The sequence below is a fragment of the Hesperophylax consimilis genome, chromosome 12, assembly GCF_061612785.1.
Source record: "Hesperophylax consimilis isolate HC1 chromosome 12, BYU_Hcon_1.0, whole genome shotgun sequence".
In the NCBI taxonomy this organism is placed as follows: domain Eukaryota; kingdom Metazoa; phylum Arthropoda; class Insecta; order Trichoptera; family Limnephilidae; genus Hesperophylax; species Hesperophylax consimilis.
The window spans coordinates 12,010,805-12,034,500 of record NC_142847.1 but is presented as its reverse complement, the minus strand read 5'-3'; the positions used below and the strand labels follow the sequence as shown (position 1 = coordinate 12,034,500).

Sequence of the window (23,696 nt, the reverse complement as noted above, 5' to 3'; positions counted from 1 at the left end):
AATCCATCACAAATACGTAAAATTTCATTTATTCAAACAACTGTCATTCTTATTATGCCTAAATTGAGCATGTTATTATTCATTAACTCCTTCCTGTTCCGTGTTTTAACAATATATACTCACCCTCTCTCTGTGAATGACCTAATATCTATCTATTAAATGTAACTGTTGTTAATATCACTTAAACTGGGCGCAGCCCAAGCAAGTGCCGCCCGCAGGGCCTAGCAGCAAAAACCCGCGGAGCGGGTTTTTAACTGCTAGTATAGCTATACTGTGATTCAAATTTGCATTACGTGCCTAGGACAAGTGTGCACGTTGACTTGGGAACGTAGTACCTAATGCACACGTTGCGTACGTGGGCCTAGTGCGTCCTTAACTTAAACCGTGCAGAACTAGGTTCCCCAGCTTCTGACTCACTCCTACACACCTACTAATGCACCAAAACAATGTTTCAAATAAAGAGTAAAAACATTTCGACTAAAGAGTAAAAACATTTCAAATAAAGAGTAAAATTGTTTTCTTGTAAAAAGTATGATTTTATATGTACCTAGGTACTTTTTTTGTCAAAAATTTTCACACAATTAGTTCCAATTTTGAAAATGACGCTTTAATACAAAACAAATCCGAGTTTATTGAACCAGAGTTATAATCTCTCGCAGACAGCACCACAAACGAAATTAATTATTGGTTGATGACCGATAATACGTAATTATATCATTCATTAATAATGATTTATTGGGAGGAATGCAGATCACGCCAAACTCTGGGAATTGAATAAAAATGCACTTTCTAGATGAAAAAAGTGTGTAGAAATTCATTAAAAAAAGAATTAAGGCGCGGAAGAATAAATTGAGGGAGATACAGCCGATCAAAGTTTAATAAATTGCACTTCGCGATCTGATATTATCACCATATTCGGACAGTCCGCCGCCATATTTTGTCACGAAAATCAAATTAAAAACTTTTAATACTTTTGAAATTTCAGTAGTGCCATCCAAAAAATAAAAAGTGTTGCCATATAATAATATCAATGCATGGAAAATTCTGAAAATTAAATATCATTTGCCAGATTGGTAGTTTATTATTTAAAATCTTGTAAATACTTAATTTATGTATATATATAACCTAACCTAACTGTGATTTTTTATAACAAAAAAATGACCCTTTAATAACGCCCACTCGCGTCCCCTTTAGAGTTTTATCCCAGTTTTCAAGTAGTTTGTGGGCTACGCTAGGTTTGTATAGACGGTTTGTGATTTAATACTAATACCTTTTTTCCATGTTATTTCCTGTTACACAAAATTGCCCCTTTAATAACGCCTGCTCGCGTCCCCTTTAGAGTTATATCCCAGTTTTCAAGTAGTTTGTGGGCTACGCTAGGTTTGTATAGACTGGTTTGTGATTTAATTCTAATACCTTTTCCCATGTTCTTCTGCCTACTCTAACCCAAACTAAAAACCTAACCTATTTTGTAAAAAAATATTATTATTATATGGCAACACTTTTCTTTTTTTGGTTGGCACTACTGAAATTTCAAAAGTAAATAGTTGTTAATTTGACCTGGCAGGTTGGTTGTTCACCTTTTAATAAAATGAATTAACTTTAATTTTTAAGTCAGTTAACTTTGTAGAATGCTTCTTCCTTCCATTTTGTGTAGTAATTTATACAAAATGGAAGCAAGACGCATCCTGCAAAGTTAATTATCTTCTTCTTATTTTATTTTTTTATTTTTTTTTATTAGAAACCGCACATGAATCCCAACTGCTCCCAACCGTCTGAAGCCAGTGAGACTAAGACATCCTTAATTGTAGTATATTGTGAGACTAAAGGCAGTGGGGCGAAAAGATGGGAAATAGTAATGTGAGGATTAGTATCGGTCTATTCAGGTCTTGTCACCAAACACGGAATAGATATTCAAAAGTAAATAAAATTTTAAAGCAACTAAATACTTATACTTGGCTTATACTTCAGTTTAATCCAGTCCCATCTAAATTATTTAATAGAAATATGAGGTAACACATACATTACATACATAAATGATTTACAAACAATACAGAACAAAGTTATTAAAAAAACCCTTCAATTATAACCCGGACACTCCCACAAAAAAACTGTATCAGGAAATGAAACTCTTGAAAATAAGAAAATTGTACGAATACAACATATGCCTCCTAATCTACAAAATCCAAAATGGACTTATACACACAAACACAACATTTAAACAAACGTCACAAGTAGACGAACATTATACTAGGCAACAAAACAAATTGTACACACATGCTGTAAGGACTGAAAGTGGCAAAAGAGGCATTGGCCACGAGGGTGTACAAATATACAATCTCCTTCCAGATAAACTTAAAACGGAGAGTATAAATGTGTTTAAAAAAAACTTTTTTAATCTTAAGTTATTAGAACAATATTAGAAAACTATTTATTTAATGTTATATATTATTTAAGTTAAGAAAGTGAAATGTATATTATACTCTAACCCAAACTAAAAACCTAACCTATTTTGTAAAAAAATATTATTATTATATGGCAACACTTTTCTTTTTTTGGTTGGCACTACTGAAATTTCAAAAGTAAATAGTTGTTAATTTGATTTTCTTAAGTCATAATTGATAAATAAAACATGGTTTCTATGTATCGCGTACGAAGTTTCAAAACCCTATAACTCAGTTAATAGTGCCGACCCCCACCTAATTCTTTCAGATTCGGATTCCCCAGCCCTAAATTAGTCTAAATCAAGTTCAATTTCGGTTATACTCCCATAAACCGAATTTTACCCTCAGATCGCGAAGTGCAATTTTATTAAACTTTGATCGGCTGTATCTCCCTCAATTTATTCTTCCGCGCCTTAATTCTTTTTTTAATGAGTTTCTACACACTTTTCTCATCTAGAAAGTGCATTTTTATTCAATTCCCAGAGTTTGGCGTGATCTGCATTTCACCCGATTTATTGCTTGTTTGGGAGCTACTGTAGCAATGTGTTACAGACCACGCTATAAGCGCATTATATTTTCGTGACTTGGCCTATTTCAGCATATCGCTCGCCATACATTCCCATTGGTAGTGTGTGGCGAGCGGTATGCTGAAACGGGCTAAGCCATGATGCGTACAGCGTAATGTGTCGCCTACCTAAAATCGAGCCTAATGCTAAATCACTATTTTGATTAATCTTTAAAACGAATTGGTGGACATTATGAATACCAAAAAATATACTTTAGATAAATTGAAGGTTTTTCTATCGCTTCGCTTGAGTAGAATACAAATAAATATTATATTTATATTATATATACAGGTAAATATTCGGAATCGCTAGACACGGATTATACGAAATATTTTAATAAAACCTTCTGATTTACCTTAATTTCTATAAAAGGAATCTGACTGCATTTGGGATATTTTTAATTTTAGCATTTTAATTTTTAATTTTCGATTTACGTAATCAAATAGTAATTAAGGTAAATCAGAAGGTTTTATTTAAAAATATTTCATATAATCCTTGTCCAGCGATTCCGAATAATTACAAAAAATATAAATGTAAACTACTAAAAAAAATATTTTTTCAATTGAAATGTATGAACGCGTAAAGAAAAGAGCTTTTAAAAAATACAGTATTATAGCTAAGATTATCTGTGACAGTTTCGCTTGATTAACTTTTTGCTTTCTTATAAATTATTTTACAAAATAAATAAAAACCAGTTTTGTGCTTGAAATTGAACGATTCTAGACTCCGTTTGTCAAGCGATTTTCATGCCTATTACCTACAATATGAGGTATACCAAGAATACACACATTTTTGGCTTGTAGCTTCCTCTAAATTTTACGCTAAACTGGACGTATAAGTAACTGGTTGGTTGTATTTCAGTGCCGGAGTCACCTCCTGAAGACGTGGTGTGCTCCGCGCTGTCCTCGCAGAGCCTGCGAGTGTCGTGGAGACCTCCGCCCCCTGCCTCGCTGGGCGGTGTGCTGCAAGGATACCGCCTTCATTACCAACCTTATAATCTTCCTGATGACGGTATGTACCGACAAGCAAATCGATTTTTATGAATACGTGTTCCGACATCGTGATTATACATTCGTATCTTACTAAAAAGTTAATTAGGAAACCTATCAATTCATTCGTTAAGAGATTTCTGATAAATTAGCCATAAGTTTTTCTTTTCTCAGTGCATGCAGATGGTCCGGAAAAGTTAAGTAAAACTGTGGAGAAAATGTTGTCATGATATGTTATAGTACGTCGTGAAAGTAAATGAAATGAGAGATCGAGTATGTCTAAGGAAATGTGACTAATCTGATTGTTCACAATCCGATTGTGGTTCAAACAAGGAGTGTGTGCCCTGTCCGCTAATTGAAATTTGAGACCTAGAAATCAAAAGGTCTTATGCGAATTGATAACATCACTTTTCTTTTAAATCGGTACTTTTCTATTTTCTAATCAGAGCCCTGTGGAAAAATCATATTTATAAATTAGATGACTTTATTTAAATACATCATTGCTCTGACGTTATCAAACACATTGCTTTCTGGCTATATATCAAATGTACGCCGCAGTAGTAGGTATGCAGAAAGGATATACCACAGAATAACAAAAGACGACTTTCTTATATGTGCAGATGTCTTAGGAAAAATACGATATAAAAAGATTCGAAATTTTCAGTTTTTTGAAAATTTAATTTTTTTAACGCTAACTAGGAAATTATGAATATTCTATCCTCTCTGCATACACTTAGTTATATGTATCACATATGCTGTGAGGTGTATCGTATTTTGCACATTTATATAATGTTGTCTTTTGCTATTCAGCTGTAGGTATATCCTCTTTGCATACTACTTGTGGGACTTGGCATTATGGTTAGCAAAAATATTTTTTTGACCGATTTCCACTCATCAACCTTGTATATATACATAGGATATCCTTTCCGCATACTTTCCAGCGAGGAAATACCACATAAATAAACCTTTGGGGGATTAAGTGTCCGAGGTATCAACTGTTCGGGGAATCCCGGGTGATGAACTGTCGCGGGATCAAGCGTCATGGAATTTGGAGGAAGTAAGGGGTTGGATTATCTTTGGACGGTAACTCTGATGATAAATGGTTGCCTCTAACAGTATGCTTTGACCTTGTAGCGGAGCAGGCAGCGGCAGCCGCGGGGTCCGTGAAGCGCACCGCGGGTCTAGAGACGCAGCTGCAGGGCTTGTTGCCGCACACGACCTACGTGCTGCGCGTGCGAGCGCTCACCGGCGCGGGCGAAGGCGTGCCTAGCGCGCCGCTCTCCTGCACCACGCACGAGGACGGTGAGCACCACAAACGAACTACTTATTTGTGCATTACTGTCGAACGTTTTATTCTTCCTTCACCAGCCAATAAACTGTTTTACTTTGGTCATGATGAATTGAAATATGGTATCGAAACCATCCAACATGCAAAAATGTGTTATTTTCGCTGCTTTTTAATTCTCGACAAATTAAAGTTATACGATAATAGAGACATTTTTATGTATTTCTTATATTGACAAATAACTTTTCTATGACCATTTAAAATGTGCCATTTTTGATTTGACGCCGAGACGATATTTTTTTCGTGAATGTTGACATAACACCGGCTAAAGTCATTTACGTCAGTGAAGCCAACTTTATCAAAAAATCTATAAAAATAAAGTAATTGTAATAAGTTACAGTACTATAATAAGAAAATATATAATTAAGTCGGAACCGTTCCTGAATGTGCGGTTTTATGTAGTTTTCAAAATCAACAGTTATTATGAATGAAAATATTATAATTACAAATATAAATGTACCTATTCGTAGTTTGTGAAAATATCCCATTTTAATAAATGAAGATGATCATAATTAATTTATTTGCCCTAATGGGATTTTACAAAAAGATTATAAATTAAATTACAACTAAATTAAATTAAATTAAACAGCAGTAACTTAAACTTAACACAGGTAAGTTAAAAACAGCAATAAATAAATAACCCAAAGTTATTGTTGTGAAACATGTAATGACAACAAATGTATGGCACCAGGGCAGTCCAATCTAGAATTAACAATTTTATACTTACAATAAAAGAAGATCAAACATTTTTCACCAGAGATCTGTACAATTCAACCTGACTTTTATTAGGGATCTATACAATTCAACCTGACTTCTAACCAGAGATGTGTACAATTAAACCTGTCTTTTAATAGATATGTCTACAATTCAACCTGACTTTTAACAGCGATCTATAAAATTCAACCTGACTTTTAACAGGGATCTATACAATTCAACCTGACTTTTAACAGCGATCTATAAAATTCAACCTGACTTTTAACAGGGATCTATACAATTCAACCTGACTTCTAACCAGAGATGTGTACAATTCAACCTGACTTCCAATCAGAGATGTTTATTATAATTTAATATTTTCTAGGTTATTAAAGTTTTTTGCGATTCTGGTAATAAATCGAAGCATTTGTAATCCTTTACTGGTCAAAGTTGTAATATGATTCACGATGTACCTAAATAATTATTTAACCAAGCTTTAATTAATTTAAGCACTCGTAGGTATGGTAACGGATGTAGTAAATTTATCATTAATTTGTTGTAAATAAGTTTGTACCGATTATTTGTTCGCAGCCCCAGGGCCTCCCGCGGGCATCAAGGCCTCGCCACTGTCCGCCTCCTCCGTGCTGGTGAGCTGGCTGCCGCCCGCCCGGCCCAACGGACGCATCAAGCACTACACAGTGTACGTGCGCGAGGCCTCGCACGCCGGGGCGCACCAGGCCTACACGCTGGCGGCCAACGAGAGCGCCGGGCCGGAGCTGCGCCACGCCGTGTCTGGACTGCGCGAGGGGCTGCCCTATGAGTTCTGGCTGAGCGCCACCACCGCCTTCGGAGAGGGCAAGGCTACTGACGTTCTCACGCAGGAGCCTTCTTCCAAGAGTGCGTGTTTTTCCACTATTAGTCATTTACTGTTGAAACTGTGGGTTATTCTCCAAAAGTAAAAAAATATATACAATGACATACATCATTCGTTCTCAACACATTTCAACAAAATTTCAATAACTTTAAAATAATGAAAATTCTGCAGTCTGCTTGCTCACTAGAATACACGTCGCAAATATGGAAAACGCAAAATGTTATTTATATTTTATTTGAAAATCCAATAGTTTACAATATTTTATAAAGTCTGATAAAATATGTATCATAATTATTGAACCAATCAGAGATTTTCACTGATGTTTCTCAATAATTAATTACTAATCATAAAAGAAATAATGATAGCATATGGGGTTGAGATGGTGGGAGGAAGGGAAATTCGGGATTCATGTAGTCTGTGTAGAGTAATGTATATTGTGTAAATGATTTTTATTGATTTTCGGTTTGAAGTGGTGAGATGCTGACTTAAGGCAAAGCTTAATGCTAAATCACTATTTTGATTAATCTTTATAACGAATTGGTGTACATTATAAATACCAAAAAATATGCTTTAGATAAATTGAAGGTTTTCCTATCGTTTCGCTTCAGCAGAATACAAATAAAAAATAAATTACTCAATATAAAAAATATAAATGTAAACTACTAAAAAAAATATTTTTTCAATAGAAATGTATGAACGCGTAAAGGAAACAACTTTAAAAAATATAGTACTATAGCTAAGATTATCTGTGACAGTTTCACTTGATTAACTTTGTTGCTTTCTTATAAAATTATATACAAAATAAATAAAAACCAGTTTTGTGCTTGAAATCGAACGTTTCTAGACTCCTTTTGTCAAGCGATTTTAATGCCTATTACCTACAATATAAGCTATATCAAGAATATACACATTTTTGGCTTGTAGCTTCCTCCTAAATGGATCGAATTTACTGTATAAAATGTTACAAATGCAGCGGTGAATTGTTTTTAGTTATTATTGAATTGAGGGATGTTTTGTGTGTGGTTTTGTCTGTTTTTTTTCAGTTCAGTGCCGATAAATCGGCGTTTATTGATATATATTTTTCAATTATATGCTTTACATTATCTACTTCACTAGGTTTAACCTGTTTTGTTCTGAGGTAAGTGAGAGGAATGTGCAGTAAAAAAATTTAATTGCCATGTTTTTGACAGATTTAGGAAGTGTTAAATTTATATAAATATTGATGGAGAAGTGTTAATAAAGTATGTAGCGTGTAAAAGATGGAGAAAAACAGTGCATTTTCAGGCATAGTATATAAAAAGTGAAAATACAAGAGAGTACTATAATAGAAGTTCTGTTACATAAGTCCTTCAATTTCTGAAGGGGGAAGTAATTCAAGGCAATCTATCAGAGAGTTGGCTATTTTTCTGTAAAAATAAATACAACTTACAATTTGGAACGTAATTCAAAATCGTTTCCTACTGTACTAAGATATTTGTATCCCCACGTAAATCTCCATGATTCGATTCTTCCAGATTTACTACTGCAGAAAATTTTCCAAGTACATTGTACATTGTGCGAAACTCCTTCAACGGACCTAACTACTAGTTCTCAACAGACGAACCGAATCTGACAAAATCTTAGTCACTCTCGATACCACACTAATTCTCAGCAAAACTCCTTCACCTACCGTACATCACACCATTTCAACACTCACTACATTCAATTTAATATTATAAGTTAACTTAAGGCGACATAAGACTCTAATAACGTGGGTTTGCTCGACTCGGATGTAAGTTATTTATATTTAATATTAATAAAACGAGACCTTACGATTAAAATATTTTGTATAAAACGGTTTTAAAATTTTATAAAACGTTTTTCAACTATAAAATTAGCTTTAAGCAACAGAATTTATTTTTCTAGACGGTGAATTAGTAACTTCCCGGAGGAATCCTCTAGAAATGTTTGAGATTTTAGTAATACTTTCACCAGAAATATTTAAAATAATCCCCGCGGAAATTCGATTTTCTGAGCCTGCTATGGCAAAGTCGACCGTAAGTACATCCATTACACAGGGCCTTGAGCCGAATATTATTTTTACGCAACTTCATCACTTATGTGGTTAAGATTCCCATTTTATTTTAGAGATTTGACAGGGCAAATTCAACCGCCGGTCTGTTCAATACAACAGGGCACTCGGATCGCATATTTTTGTGAACGACTGCTTCACTGATGTCCTTATGATTCTGACTTTATTTTAGGGTATTGTCTCGTCTTAACTAATTACAGGACTGTTTGATTGTGTTAAAGGTGGGGCTCGAATAGCCTCTTTCGGCGGTATGGTATCTGCGGGCGCAGGCGCATCTCTGCAGCTGCCTTGCCGCGTGACCGGACAACCGCCCCCGCGCACTCGCTGGCTAGCCTCGGGCAGCCCCGTCACGCACCAGCACGGCCTCACCGTCTCCCAGCAGGGTGATCTGCTCATACCGAGTGAGTGCTTATCTTCAGTCAACATCAACAATCCCACCACATCGCTCTAGCCCTTTAGCTCTTTCAGCCCAGGATGGAGCGTGAACGGAAGGAAATCGATTTTTATTTATCGATAAATTAACAGGCTTGATTGATAAAACATTAATTAAGTATCATCTACTACCAGAACGTCAGGCGCATCAGAACAAAACTAAAGGAGTTCAGAGTAAATGCTCCATCTTTCTCAAACGATGTTAGCATACTCACTTAAACCTGGCTAACATCATTAATCTTCTCAGCGGAGCTTGGACTACATAGTTACCATGTCCACTGAGCAGACCGGAGTCAGAATACCAGCTCCAATACAAGAGGACACATATTACTTCGAAAATACTTTAAGTCAAAAATACTGATGTGTAACAAATGTTCGTATTGTTAAGTGGTGATTTTAAGAAAACTATTATTGGAACTGTTTATATCCCTCCCAATTCCAACATATACCCATAAAAAAACTGTGAAGATTTTGAGTTAGTAAAAAGTACTCAAACGTTTTATCGATTTGTCTTAATAATATATTTTGACGATCGAAAAAAATTACCTATGCAAAACAAAAACAATATTATTATACGTACAAAATTTTATGACTGATAATATTGTATTCTGCAAATTCCTTATATGGTATCCGTTCAACGTCATAATAATTCCATATTTTTGTTTATTTTATTTTTATTTTCGATAATATTATCATTCAATTTAGAAAAATAAATAGGTTCTATTGTGTAATTATGATTATGTGTGACCACTGTTTTCCCTCCGGGAGGTTTGCTTTTGTTTTTTTGTAAATTGAATCATTTTATTATTCCATATAAAAATCACGTGTCAATGTTAACGTGTCACACGCTAATCTTCGAAACCGCCAAACCTTTTGAATGAAATTTTGTAAATGTGTATCGTTGGTTCCAGCTTGAAATATAGGATAGATTAGGACTCAAAAAAATTTGGTTGATTTTTTTTTCTTCATGTTTCTCATCCAAAAACATACAACCACAAATTTTAACTTCCCTGCATACAAGGTGGTCTGTGGCAGGAGAACTACATTATAAAATATATTCCAAATGGTCGAGTTAAATTCTAACTGGTTTCTTATCTTAATTTATAAAAATTCAGGCTGCGTATGTTTGTGCTCGCAAAACTCGAAAAGTAGTTAACCGATATCGCTGAAAATTTCAAGGTATGTTTTTATTAATGCCAGGAGTGTTTAGAAATATTTAAATGGTATAAAAAGTCGGGTACGCCCGAGGAATACGTAACATAATATCTCCGCACCGTAATGATATACGGAGTTGAATTAAAGTGAATGTAATGTAGTTTTTTAACAGTAACATTATGGTATACAGCAGTAAATGGTGGAAGAAGTGGGAGGCGCCTGAGAAAGATACTAGTAATAGCGAAGCATTGCGGGAGATCCACAAGTGAATATATAAAAAAGAAACTTCAAATAAAAAAGGAGTTCTTCGAATCAAACTTGAAACATTAAATAATTCTACGCTATCGGACACTCTGCTTATTTAACATGATGTCGTGATAGTTGCACAATTCAAAAGGCATATAATTGGGTACTTATGACGTCATGAAAGTAACAATAAAATGTAAATCTTTTTAGGGTCTCATTTGTACAGAACTGTAATGTTGGCGTGGTTCTTAATATATAATAATAATATTGTGCCATATTCTTGATATTATTGATAACATTTGGATGTGGCTTAAATTGATTCATTCGTAACAACTGCATCCCATTTTTAACCATAATACTTTTCTGTGAATTCAGAATAAATTACTAATTATCTTCTTTAAATAATTTATATTTTTCTTTTGCAGGATTGGAGCCCACAATGGCGGACAATTTCACGTGCGTGTCGCGCAACTCCATCGGCGAGGATTCGGTAACGTACAGCGTGCGCGTGCTGCTGCCGCCGCGTGCGCCCCGCCTGCTGTTGCGGCCCTCGTCCTCCGCGCACTCCCTCGCACTGCAGATCGAACCACCGCCCCACAAGGCTGACGTATCGCCTATTCGTGGTTTGTATCCTCATATCAAATTCTTTTTCGCAAACTCAAACTGTGAATTCACAAGGCAATAATAAACCTCATACATGTCATGTCAATAACTTTAGGCCAAAACTGCTCTCCTACACCTCATCCATAATAATCTTCATATTACAAATCAACCAAAAGCCATAATAAAAACCAGATCCTCAACAAATAAAACACTGAACATTCCGATGACACACACCACACACGGACAAAGACACTTTCAATACTACGCAACCAAACTTTTTAACAGTATGCTCATTACTTTGAAACAATTAATGGCTGTAAATACATCTACAAACTTTCTCAAAAAACATATCGTAGCCTGGATAAAAAAGCACGAATAAATTACTGTATTCAAAAGATTATAATTCCAAACCAAACATAACCAAAATATAATAAGTAAAATTAAGTATTATTCAATTTTTCAAGAATTATTCAAAAATACATACATTCACATAGAAATATGTGTTTTCATGTTTGAATTAATTAAATTAATTATTAAAGTAATTTTTTTTTTTCATGTCTGTGAAAAAAAAATACTTTCTACTACAACACATAAATACCTGTCACACTTAATCACAAATACGTTAACACCTCAGCACAGGTTCTCCTAGTGAGGTGTTCACGTAACATACAATATCACCCACAGTTTTACCTATATCAACCTATTTTCTTTATTTTTTGTACCTTTTTTCTGTATTACAATATAAACCACTGTAATCATTTGTAAAATGTGTATTCAAGAATAGACATAAATAAATAATTAAACATTTAAGCCACTCACTTCGTTATCCGCTTCCGAAAAAGGTACAAGTCAAACACTAAAACATAACGAAGATTAGTTTTATAGAATGTTACTCAGAAAATGCTCTACTCAACTTTAAAAGAAAAAATATACCTCTGTGAGGTGTGTCGGTCAGTAACTGATATGCCTATTACACACAAGGACCAAAATATCAACTATACTTAACGTTACTAGACAAAACCACACATTAAACATCTCTCAATGCAACATAACTCAAAACAAAACACATTCTTTCACCGCGCTTCATACATTTTTAATACTTCATGCAGTAAATTCAACTTGTTTAACACAGCACCTCACATTTTCAAACGTAAAATGAACAAATAACGAAATAACAAATACACAATGCAATACATTCACACAGACTAGTTTAGACTTCCCCTCCCTCCCACCATCCCATCCCTATAGGCCAATGTAATTATTTTATTTTCTTCTCTATTATATTTAATCTTTAAATAGTATAAAACTAAGTCGCTATCCGCGTCGGTCTGTTTGTGCACTTAGTTCTATTAAACTACTCAATGGAAAGTTTTATATATAACACATGTGTTGAACTATCTTCCTTTAACATTGTCCTTGCAATTTTTCCCATCCTATTCTTCCTAAAAGTACCTGTCATTATCCGACTATATCCACGTTTGTGTGACATTTTACAAAATTAAACGTAACTATCAAACCAGTTTATTGATGAAGCCTGTTTCATCAACATCTTTTTGTGATAAGTGCTTTTTATTGATATCAACTCGGGGTAGAAGGCTGTGCAGTGAACATATTCGGTTCCCTCAGTGTGTTTCTTATCCAACCTGGATGTTATGGAAGCTTGTGAGTGAAAATCTCATATCTCCTGTGAGTGAAACCAACCATCAACATCGTTGAAGAACATTAAAGGGGTAAGTCGGCTTCCTTCCTTACTCCATGTTCACCATCTCTAACCATAGTTGTGTCAACTCCAAAGTTCACAATTATTTTTTACAGTCCACTCTTGATTCGCCCTTGCAATAACAACATGCATATTATATTTATAGAAAGTAGAGAAAGTCGACCAACGCAGGGTACACGTCAGCTAGTATTCACAAAATTAAGACACATCAGTAAAAACCTTTTGTTGGTTTAATTACTATACATTTTTTGGCATGCATTTTAAAATATTCTAGTCTTTTAAATACGTCTTTTGTCCAGAAAAATCATAGATTCCATGCAACAAAATTATATAATGCCCTTCCAAAATATATTAAAATACGATGGAAATAAACATGAGGATGACACAACAACCAACATTTTACAAATATAAAGATAGATCTACAAACATGAAGAAGAGTATATCAAACCAATAAATGAATCAAAAAATATATCAAAACAACAATCTACCATCCGTCTCGGAACAAGAATCTCTAGTGAGGAGGACATGAATACAGATTTTAAACAAAAAATAAATTTAAAATTAAAACTTTAATTAGTAGAAGAATCTGGTGAACTCTCATGTCGGTTTGGGAGTTGTCTTTTATCATAGTTATCGTCAATCATTACCAAGCAGCCAAAAACCAGACGTGTTTAAAAAAATAGGTTTGTTTCCGTCTTCTCCAGGGTACATACTGAACTACAAGCACGAGTCCGAGGAATGGCAGACCATCGAGATCTTGGCGGACGCCAGCTCCTACACGCTGAAGGAGCTGCGGTGCGGCTCGCTGTACCACCTCTACCTGTCCGCCTACAATCGCGTGGGGACCGGCACTCCTAGTGAAGTCCTCTCCGTGTCCACCAAGGGAGCAGGTTGAATACCCCTATTCTATACATTCATTCCAGACGTTGTTAATTTATCCTCTTATTTATTTACCAGCTGAAGTCCCAAACGTTGCCACTGGAGGGGCGAACCTATCTACTAGAGACACCTATTGGAAATCTATATAAACTCTATGAGCTACTAGCACTAGAGCCATATATATTATGCTACGTAGCTCGAACTATAACATAGTCCAATGCTTTCCAGGTAGCCTGATCCAAGTTTTTTATTGCAGAACCCCGGGTACCCCCGGAATCCGAGATGCTACAGAGCAACTCGTCGGTGTTGCGCGTGCTACTGTCTGACTGGGAGGACGTGGGCTGCCCCCTGCAGGCCGTGGCGCTGCACTGGCGGCGGCTGGGTGGGGGCGTGGGCGGTGGCGGCGGGCCGTGGGCGGCACTGCCCGTCCCCGCGCCGCCTGCCCCTGCCGCCCTGCTGGCAGGCCTGACGCCTGCGACGTGGTACCAGGTGCGAGTGCGCGCTACCAACGAAGCGGGGACCACGTCGGTCACATACAATTTCGCCACCACTACGCTCACTGGAGGTCAATATTATAAGAATATTTTCTTAGCACAGCAAATTCCAAAGTACGCGATATCACATCCTTTTGGGGCGCTGCATAAATCCTGGAGAAGTTGGTTGTCTTAAGGAGAGCAATAGGGGATAATAAATTAAGGACAGTGCAGGAACAGCAAGTGCAATAAGAAAGTAATTATTCCCCTAAATGTATTTATTCTACAATGATATCCGACAGATTAAAATATTTTTCAGTTACAGAATTTTAGAGCAAGGTTTCCTGATAAATAATAAATAAATACACCAGATTATGAGTTCTTTTTTTCAAGTGTTTTTGGCTTTCACCCTACAAGGGTGTTCTGGGTTATCATTTAACTATCCCATATTTTAATTCTGTTTAAATGGGCAAATTTCGTAATTATATAGAAGATTGGAAGGGATGATTAGAGTTCAGACTTAGAAGAGATGAAGTGTTGAACGAAGGGGAGGCAATTTTAGATAAGGCTTGATAGAAAACAGGATTTTTGGTTAGAGAGGGAGAGCCAAAAAATATGTGATCTAAAGTTCCTGCTTACCGATTAAAGACAAAAAGTACAATGAGGGGAGTCAAGCACAAAAGGAAATGGAACAATGTCCAATTCTCATTTGAATAAGTGGGGATATTTCTTTTTTAGAAAAATGGAATTGTTGAAACCACTTTGATTTTGACATGGTTTCCCTTAACGTGATTGCAGCTCGTATCGCGGCTCCCTCCAACTACCCTGAAGACGATCAGGAGGAGGACTATCTGGACTCCATCATTGTGTCTGTACTGTGCGCCTCTATCACCATCTTCGCTGTCATCCTGGCTTACTTGCTTCTGAGGAAACGCAGGTCGGTTCATTGTCCATAACTCTCGTAACTCTCTTGACCTAACCTAACATTATCATAAAAATACTAATTTCATTTGTGACTCAATCTGTCGGCCTCTAACTCCATTTTAATGAAGTCTACAAATTTTACTTTCAATTTTATTATTTATCATTTTCAATATTTTAAGTATTCAAAAGTGTTAGTTCGAGAATTCAGAGAAGCGATAAGTACATGCCTGTAAGTTTTAACAGAAAATTATTTTAATTGCCATTTTCAAAATTCGGGTTATGTGAAAGTCCCATTCAAGTTCTGTTAGTACATCATTATGGGTTAGCTGCTTGACAGAACTGAAATAAAAACAGAAGTTGTAAAAATCTTTTACAAAACTTGAAAATTAACATTGAAATTTGAAGAATTGTTCAAATTCACCGAAACAACCCGTCCTTACTCTAAAACAACTTATAACCTAATATTACTGATTCTAAGCATTTACCAAAACTCTGTGTACGTAAAAGTCCGAAAAGGGCATTTTTAAACACTACGGTTGTTACCCTCAAAATATTAAGATTTACCAAGTGCCAATGATTTCAGACAAGATTTGCCAAACGAGGAGAAGTCTGAGGAAGACAACTGCAGGAACTGTCAGCAGGCCTATACCCCTCTCCCTCACAAACCCACCAAGATCATAGACGACTCTTCAGGTAATTAAGATACCCATCACCTGTTCGATGAAAATACCGATGCCATAATGGCCGCTTTCCATAAACCATAAGTCCTAGTGCAACGTCTTCACTAGCATCGCTTAGTTGTTTGGATAATAATTGGCTGATTAGTTCTCCCATTCCCAGTGCACAGTCCTACATAACAATTAGGTTATTTTGCAGAGCTGTATGAGATATCCCCGTACGCCACGTTCAGCGTGGGCGGCGCGCCCCCGGTTGTTGGGAGCGGGGGTGGTGCGAGCAGCGGGGGCGGACGAGCGCGTGGCGTGTCAGCCTCCACGCTAGACTACACTCTGCAGTTCCGCACCTTCGGCCACCAGGAGAACGAGGCGTCCACATCACACCGGGGGTACACCTACCGACCGAAGCAGGGTGAGTCAATTAGCATGTTTCTTCTCTAACAATGCCTTATCCAGACAGTGCCAGTATTTATCCGCGTAGATAGCGGTAACTTATGACCATCAATCACCACATTGGGCGTCAAAATGTGGCATGAGTATAAATTCTACTGGTAATCAAATAAAAAAATGTAGATCATATGGTATTAAAAGTTTATTCATAAATACGAAGTTACAGTTCCAAAGTTCTTTTTCTTATGGTGTAGAATTGAATTGAAGATCCTTTTCAATTATTCTTATCAGTTAGGGAGTGGACAAAACTCAAAGAGATTTTGTCAGTTAATAAATTTAATTCCCTCAAGTCAATATTGAATATAAAATAAAAATTATTGATTTCATAGGGCGCCATATCATTTGGACATAATGATTTTTTTTTTTTTTTTACTTTATTTATTTTCATTTCTTTACATATATTATACATAATAATAGACAGTAAATAATAACATAATATATATTACCAAATTGTATACACAAGAAATGAAAACCCACGAAGGCACTGCCTGAGTGTGGGTAATATAAAACCATTACTATATTTCAAGTACCTAAGTATAATTCAGATTAAAATGGTAAAACCAAATGCTCATGTAAATGTTCTGCTAGCGTCGCCATATCGCTATTGGTTCCATTCTCGGCGAATCCGTCATTCAACCGCTCTGCGCTCCTATCTGTCGTGAACTCATCGTGAACTGCTCCCCAGAGATCTTGTATAGCCCACAGTTAATCTCCCCTCCCCCATGTGAATGCTATAGCTACGCCCTTGTCCCCCACCTACTACAAGAATAGCAACGTTTCGGTTCTGAATGGTGGTATTTACAAATTATCAAAATTATTAATGATCACTTATCCTACATGTTCGAAGCTACCAGTGGCGTACCCCAGGGTTCGCATCTTGGTCCTATACTTTTTAATTTATTCATTAACGACGTAACAAACATATTCACCCGTGTTCTCATTCTAATGTTCGCTGATGATATGAAGATATATAGAATTATTGACAATATAGAGGACTGTCTAACACTTCAATCTAATATTAATAGCTTTAACGATTGGTGTCTTAAAAACAAATTAACACTTAATGTAAAAAAATGTCAACTTATGAGATTCCACAGAAAAAAAAACCCATTGTTGTTCACCTACTTTCTCAATAATCACACTTTATTATCTGTTGATGAAATAAGAGACCTTGGTATAACCTTTGACACTAAATTAACATTCATTAAACATATTAATAATATAACCAGTAAAGCAATGCAAATGTTAGGATTTGTCTTACGGATTTCAAAGGATTTTAAAAATTTAAAAACTGTCAAATTACTTTACACTTCACTTGTTAGAAGCCAACTAGAATTTAACACCACCATTTGGAGTCCTTACTACAGTGTACATGAGAATTCCCTTGAGCGCGTCCAACATAAATTTTTACGTTATATTAATTTTAAATTGGGAATACTTATCGAAAACATTAATTACCCCTCTCTGTTACATTTATTGGGACTCGATACATTAAAAGAAAGAAGAATTTGTTTTGACCTATTTTATTTATTTAAAATCGTTACCAACCTGTTGAACTCCCCTGAACTTCTTTCGCTAATATGTTTCCGTGTACCTAGTCGATCAGTTCGTTTCAAATTACCCTATCACTGCAACAATACAGGATCTAACGCTGAACTCAATTCCATAATGAATCGCCTACATGTACTTGGTAATAAATATGTTTTGGATGAATCTATAAACATTGCTAGTTTATCCTCATACAAACACCACTTAATTAAAACTAAATGTCAGCGCTTCTCTGATTGAATATAACCAAATACAGTTTTAAAGTATTAGTTTATCCGGGATTTATTGTAAATTAATTGTTTATATATTTATATATACACATTGTTGCATTGTATTTATATATAATAACCATTTCTATTGTTCTCTTTTATGTATTTTGTATTTATATTTTTTTTATCTATGTATATTCTGTATTTATAATAAGTAAAAAAAAATGTTATTCTTTTGTAAAAGCCGCTATAATCGGCGTTAATAAATAAATAAATAAATAAAAGACTTTTCAACTCTGAAGCGGGTCGCAAATGTACTAACTAATGAATTTAACACAAATCCTCAAAAATACTAATTTCGATTAATAAGTAAAAAAAAATGTTATTCTTTTGTAAAAGCCGCTATAATCGGCGTTAATAAATAAATAAATAAATAAAAGACTTTTCAACTCTGAAGCGGGTCGCAAATGTACTAACTAATGAATTTAACACAAATCCTCAAAAATACTAATTTCGATTATCTGTGCGTTGTGTAATACTGGTTCCTAGTAGGTACTAGTAATAGTTGTAAGGAAAACCACACTACAGTGAGATATTAATGTTGAGTATTTGTTGGTTGTGTGTTCCAGAAGAGTCCTCCCTGAGTACGGCAGAGAGGGGCGGGGCGCGGCGGGGGCGGCGGGGGGCTCGCGGCGCATCGAACGGGGGCCGCGGGGCTCCGGTCGGCGGGCGGGGCGCCCCCGGTGGCGGCAGCTCTGAGGACTCTGAGGGCAGCCCGCCGCCCCCCGTGCACTGCCCACACCGGAGAAACGTCGCCACCTCCATATGTAAGTTCATCTTTGTATGGTAGAGCAGAATTAGAATCCTGAGGTTGTTCAGCCTGTCAACAGCATCGGGAGTTACTTAATAAAGCACAGACGCGTCAGGAGGAAACACTCCTCGTCTCGCAAAATGTGTTCTCTAGTTTGTGTTTGTACTTATTCACACAATTCAGATTCCTTTGGGCCCCGTTTGTGCATCACGTACTCCAGTAGAAGAATCAATTTAATCAAACACAGAAGTAGAATCAATTTATTATTTAAATTTAAAATATTGAAGTCCTGTTTCGTTGAAAGTTTCGTCAGGTCTCTATCTATTTTTTAACAATCACCTCGAAAACAGAAAACAATTGTCACACATGGAATTTACCAATCCGCTGAGTTTTTCGTTTTTTTATGGGGTTCCCCAAGAGTGAACCCTGGGGCCACTTCTCTTCTCTATTTTCATTAATGACATTACTGAAGTCATCCATTAGAGATTATTCTATCTTCCTGCCCGCAGAACTAACCTGCCAATGTTTTTGATAGAGAGGAGTATATTGCTTCTTTTTTGTATGTTTTTATTTTAAAAATACATTTTTATATCTAGCATAAACCTTTTAACAAATTATTTCTATTACATTAAGGACACTTTAAAATACATCTAAAACGTAATCTTTAAAGTATTTAGGCATAACCCATGAAAAAAAATCTTTTCGGATATGGACAAATTTTGCATCAGCGAGAAGAAACCCAATAGGGAAATCCCATTGATTTTTACCTCACTGTCCAGATTTCATTGTAGATCACTACCGGCATTTTTTTTATCATTTTAAATTTGATGCATCTTTGTCATATTTTATCTTACTTGTTTAAAGAATTTAAAATAAAATAATTATTATAATTATACCCACGCAAAATTTTGATAAATTATTTTGAATTGATATTTTAACTTAATGGTTGTAAAAAAAAATCTTTATGAGACACGCAATGAGATTAAGAAAATTTATTATAATGCGTAAATATTGTTGTATTTTCAGATACAGAGATGTAGTTGGAGGAGGAGGGCGGGAAGCTGGGAGAAGAATGAACTTGGCTCTAATAATGTTGTAAATCGTAAGACTGAATCATTACTTATCGTAGGAAGGTCCGGTGGCACCGGCCGGTAGCATCGGGAATGGAAGATAAAAAAAAACATACATTAACTAAAGGGAAATTGGATAATAGAGAAACAGAACCAAGTGGGTAGTAGGCAATAGCCATTGGTTAGTGCCAATAGTATGCCCAAATAATTTAATATCAAATCTACTCTCACAAAATGCAAGAGAAAAGTAGTTTGTAAACACAGATTTATTGTGGTACTATCCATTGTGTTCAAAGCAACTTCTACTTTTTTTAAATAAATTTATGCTAATGTTTTCTTTTTAATTCTTCCAACCAGATTTAAACAAATATTTTAAACATGGTGAAACCCTCTTATAAGTTCCTGCATAAGAAATGTTAATGGTTAAGAAGTTCTCTTTTCGGTCTCTCGAAGACATAAATTTAAAATGACCCGATTTATTCCACGTAATATATGTGTTTTTTAACTATTTTTTATTTGATGAACAGGCAGCATTCTGCTGATTTCTTCAGATTTGATTTCACAATAAGTAAAATTAATTGAGTTTAAATTTAAAATAAGTTAATCCTTTCTTCTCTTTTTTATTTAAAAAAACTTAAAACGTTTTCTTCGATTTTTTCTAGACCCTCGTTATAACTTACAAGAAAATTTTACTGTATAATACATACAAAATTATGAAAATTCCCGTAATGTAAACAATATTTTTTACCACTGTCGACCTTACAGTAATAATAATAGTTTCAAACTAATTCAAACACATCACTGATCAGGTACTCTTTAGAAGTATGCTAGAGACGAAAGAAAACGATTGAAGCCTATTTAAAGTTTACAAGGATTTTCGACCTACGGCCCTGCAGGTAATTGAAGCAGACCGCTCCGGGCACCGACTATCCAAGGCTTCAAGGAGCCAAGGCAACACCTAACCCATCGCCCTTGAGGTTTTTATTAGCGCAAGGCGCCGTTTGGCTCAGAGCCAGCCCTGTTTCAACACCAACGCCTCATAGATTCCAATAAAATTGATTATCTGTTAGGCCCTTATTTCACAGGAATACGCAAGAATCCCATACAATTGCAAACAATTTTTGGCGCACAATCCGTAGGTACACGTAGCAACTGAAATCACAAGGCCCTCGTCACCACCACCTCTCGAATAGTTAAAACAAGCTTTCATAACTTCACTCGCAACTGCAGCTCTGAAGCTGTCGTTTTTTGTTGACTGTTTGTTTTGTTCCTAGCATTGATCTAAAGCACATGTGTTACAAAATATCTGACGCATATGACGATACTATCACATTTATTAATTGCTCCGCCATGTTTAAAGTCTCGACGACGTGGCAACGATTTCGACCAGCTTTACAAAAACGGCGTTTACAAAATGTCTGCAATGTGTGCCTGTTACGAACCCCAGCGCAGATGTATGTGTGGCAATGTAACGATGTAATCGTAAAGATACTGGAATCGTCGAGTATCGGATACTTGCGTATCCATGTGGAAGACGGGCCGAAAAGAAAAATAAATAAATTTGAAAATGTTTTAATTTCACCAGATGTAAGCAAAAATTGACTCTTACTTCGGGAATAAGGATACACACTTCTGTCGATTTGTTTCCACAGTGGAATACATACATATTTTTTGTCTCAATTGGTATTGCTTCCACTAAATGTATAATTTGTGTCGTGAAATACGATCTTCCATTCATCGAGCAAGATATGGCATATCTCATATTTTTGTAGTGGTTATTAAAAATAGCTTTTTCGATGATCTTTTCCCATATTGTTAAATATTTTTACCAACAAATGTATATCATATCAAATATGTAGTTATGTTTTTGAAATTATAGCGAGTTGTGTATAAAATTAAACGTACCTTAAATTAATAATTATATTAAAATATTGAACTGTGTTCAAAGTCTGCATGTCAAAATAACAATATGAAATGTTTAAATTATTTAATATGCATAGATAGAAATTTTTAAACAATAATAATTACAAAATATGTGATCTTAGGAATGACAAATTATAGAAATAAACCCATTTTCTGTAGTCTGTAAACAATTAATCATTTTTATTTAAAAGGGGTTGGGAGATATACTATAAAACTTAAGAATTTTTTACTATAATTTTATATAGATGTCACACTGTAAAACGGTTGAATAAATGAGTGTTTGTAACACCTTCATAATAGTAATAAATAGAATCGTAAAAAGTGTTTAGCTGCCAGTACATGTTGGGCCAATGGGCTGTGCCAACGTATACAGGACCACTTGGAGTATATTGGCTGTTGTAACCTATTAGTGTCTGCTGTTAGTGAACACGTCAAAGGATCTTTGCGCCAACCCGCCATCAGAGTTCACACGCTGGCCTCATTGGTTCCATGATAACTCAACACAGTGACAATTCAACACACCTTTAAAAAGTGATATAAAGTCATTAGAAACGATAAAAAAAAATTAAACCTAACCTAACCTAACCTACTTAACCCAGTTAATAAAGTTTTTGTTTCATCACTTTCCATGACTTTATATAACTTTTTAAAGATGTGATGAATTATCATTTTGATGATTTATCCAGTCACCGGCCTCATCATAGTCAGCATCCGCCATCTTCTTCTGGGCCCATTTTATAGATTACTCTTCATTGGTACAAATTAAGGTAATAATTAAACGTGCTGTACAAATAAATTGCTGCAGCTGCGATAGTTGCCACATCCATCTTGATCAAGTGGCCAATGCAGAATTGGCCCAACGCATTGGCCAAACATTAGCCCAATACGTTGGCCCAACGTTTACTGGCAGCTTTAGTAATAATGACTCGCTAAAACATGTATTCGCAAGTCGAGAGAGATGCTCAATTACTTAAAAAATCATTCAATCATCAAATATCTATAGTTAGGAAGTGTACAGTGAACAAGGTGTTGTGAAATAATAATTATGAAATGTTTTATTAATCAGATATAATGAACATTGAATAAATTCTTTACAAACTGCCAAAATATTATTATGTTCAGGAAATAGTTGTACAAATGGGTATCTAATCGTATTAGAATCTCTTTTAAAATAACTAAGGGTTTCCTTCTAAAGGGATCTATCGGAATAATTGATGTCAATATATTATAATTTATCAAACATACATTGTCATGGAATAAATGTAATTTAAAATAGTGACAAGTTTTATTTATATCCTAAATCCTGTGTACTCAAAAGAAGAAAAATAATACAACAACTTATCTAAAAATCTTACTAGGACCAAACAGTTTTTTCCCAGAGTTCCAGCTGCTCCCAAACGTCTGGAGCCAGTAAGCAGGGCCGGCCCTGCGCCAAACGGCGCCAAACGGCGCCAAGCGAAGTAAATTTTTTACGCCCTTTGTCAAAACCAGTAGACGCCGATATAGGTACATAATTTTTTTTTATTTTTATTATTTATTGAGTTAGTTTATACATTTGAATATAAACTAATATAAACAAGATCATATTTCATTTTGT

The 23,696-nt window shown here is 35.4% G+C and overlaps 1 protein-coding gene across 2 annotated transcripts in view; it reads left to right on the top strand.

Moving 5' to 3' along the window:
* Window positions 1–23,364, top strand: part of LOC149419159 (cell adhesion molecule Dscam1-like) — a 43,563-nt gene extending 20,199 nt beyond the window's left edge. The window contains exons 17-28 of one of the 2 annotated variants that reach the window (XM_089638127.1): window positions 3,872–4,021; window positions 5,134–5,301; window positions 6,629–6,934; window positions 9,204–9,383; window positions 11,241–11,438; window positions 13,843–14,028; window positions 14,274–14,582; window positions 15,289–15,427; window positions 15,998–16,107; window positions 16,291–16,500; window positions 18,925–19,122; window positions 20,133–23,364. In XM_089638127.1, the coding sequence (XP_089494253.1) occupies window positions 3,872–4,021; window positions 5,134–5,301; window positions 6,629–6,934; window positions 9,204–9,383; window positions 11,241–11,438; window positions 13,843–14,028; window positions 14,274–14,582; window positions 15,289–15,427; window positions 15,998–16,107; window positions 16,291–16,500; window positions 18,925–19,122; window positions 20,133–20,146 (2,168 nt within the window). In that variant the 3' untranslated portion in view covers window positions 20,147–23,364. Of the gene's footprint in view, window positions 1–3,871; window positions 4,022–5,133; window positions 5,302–6,628; window positions 6,935–9,182; window positions 9,384–11,240; window positions 11,439–13,842; window positions 14,029–14,273; window positions 14,583–15,288; window positions 15,428–15,997; window positions 16,108–16,290; window positions 16,501–18,924; window positions 19,123–20,132 lie in introns of both variants that reach the window. The other variant, XM_089638126.1, reaches the window with a different exon arrangement.
* The last annotated feature ends 332 nt before the right edge of the window (window positions 23,365–23,696 follow it).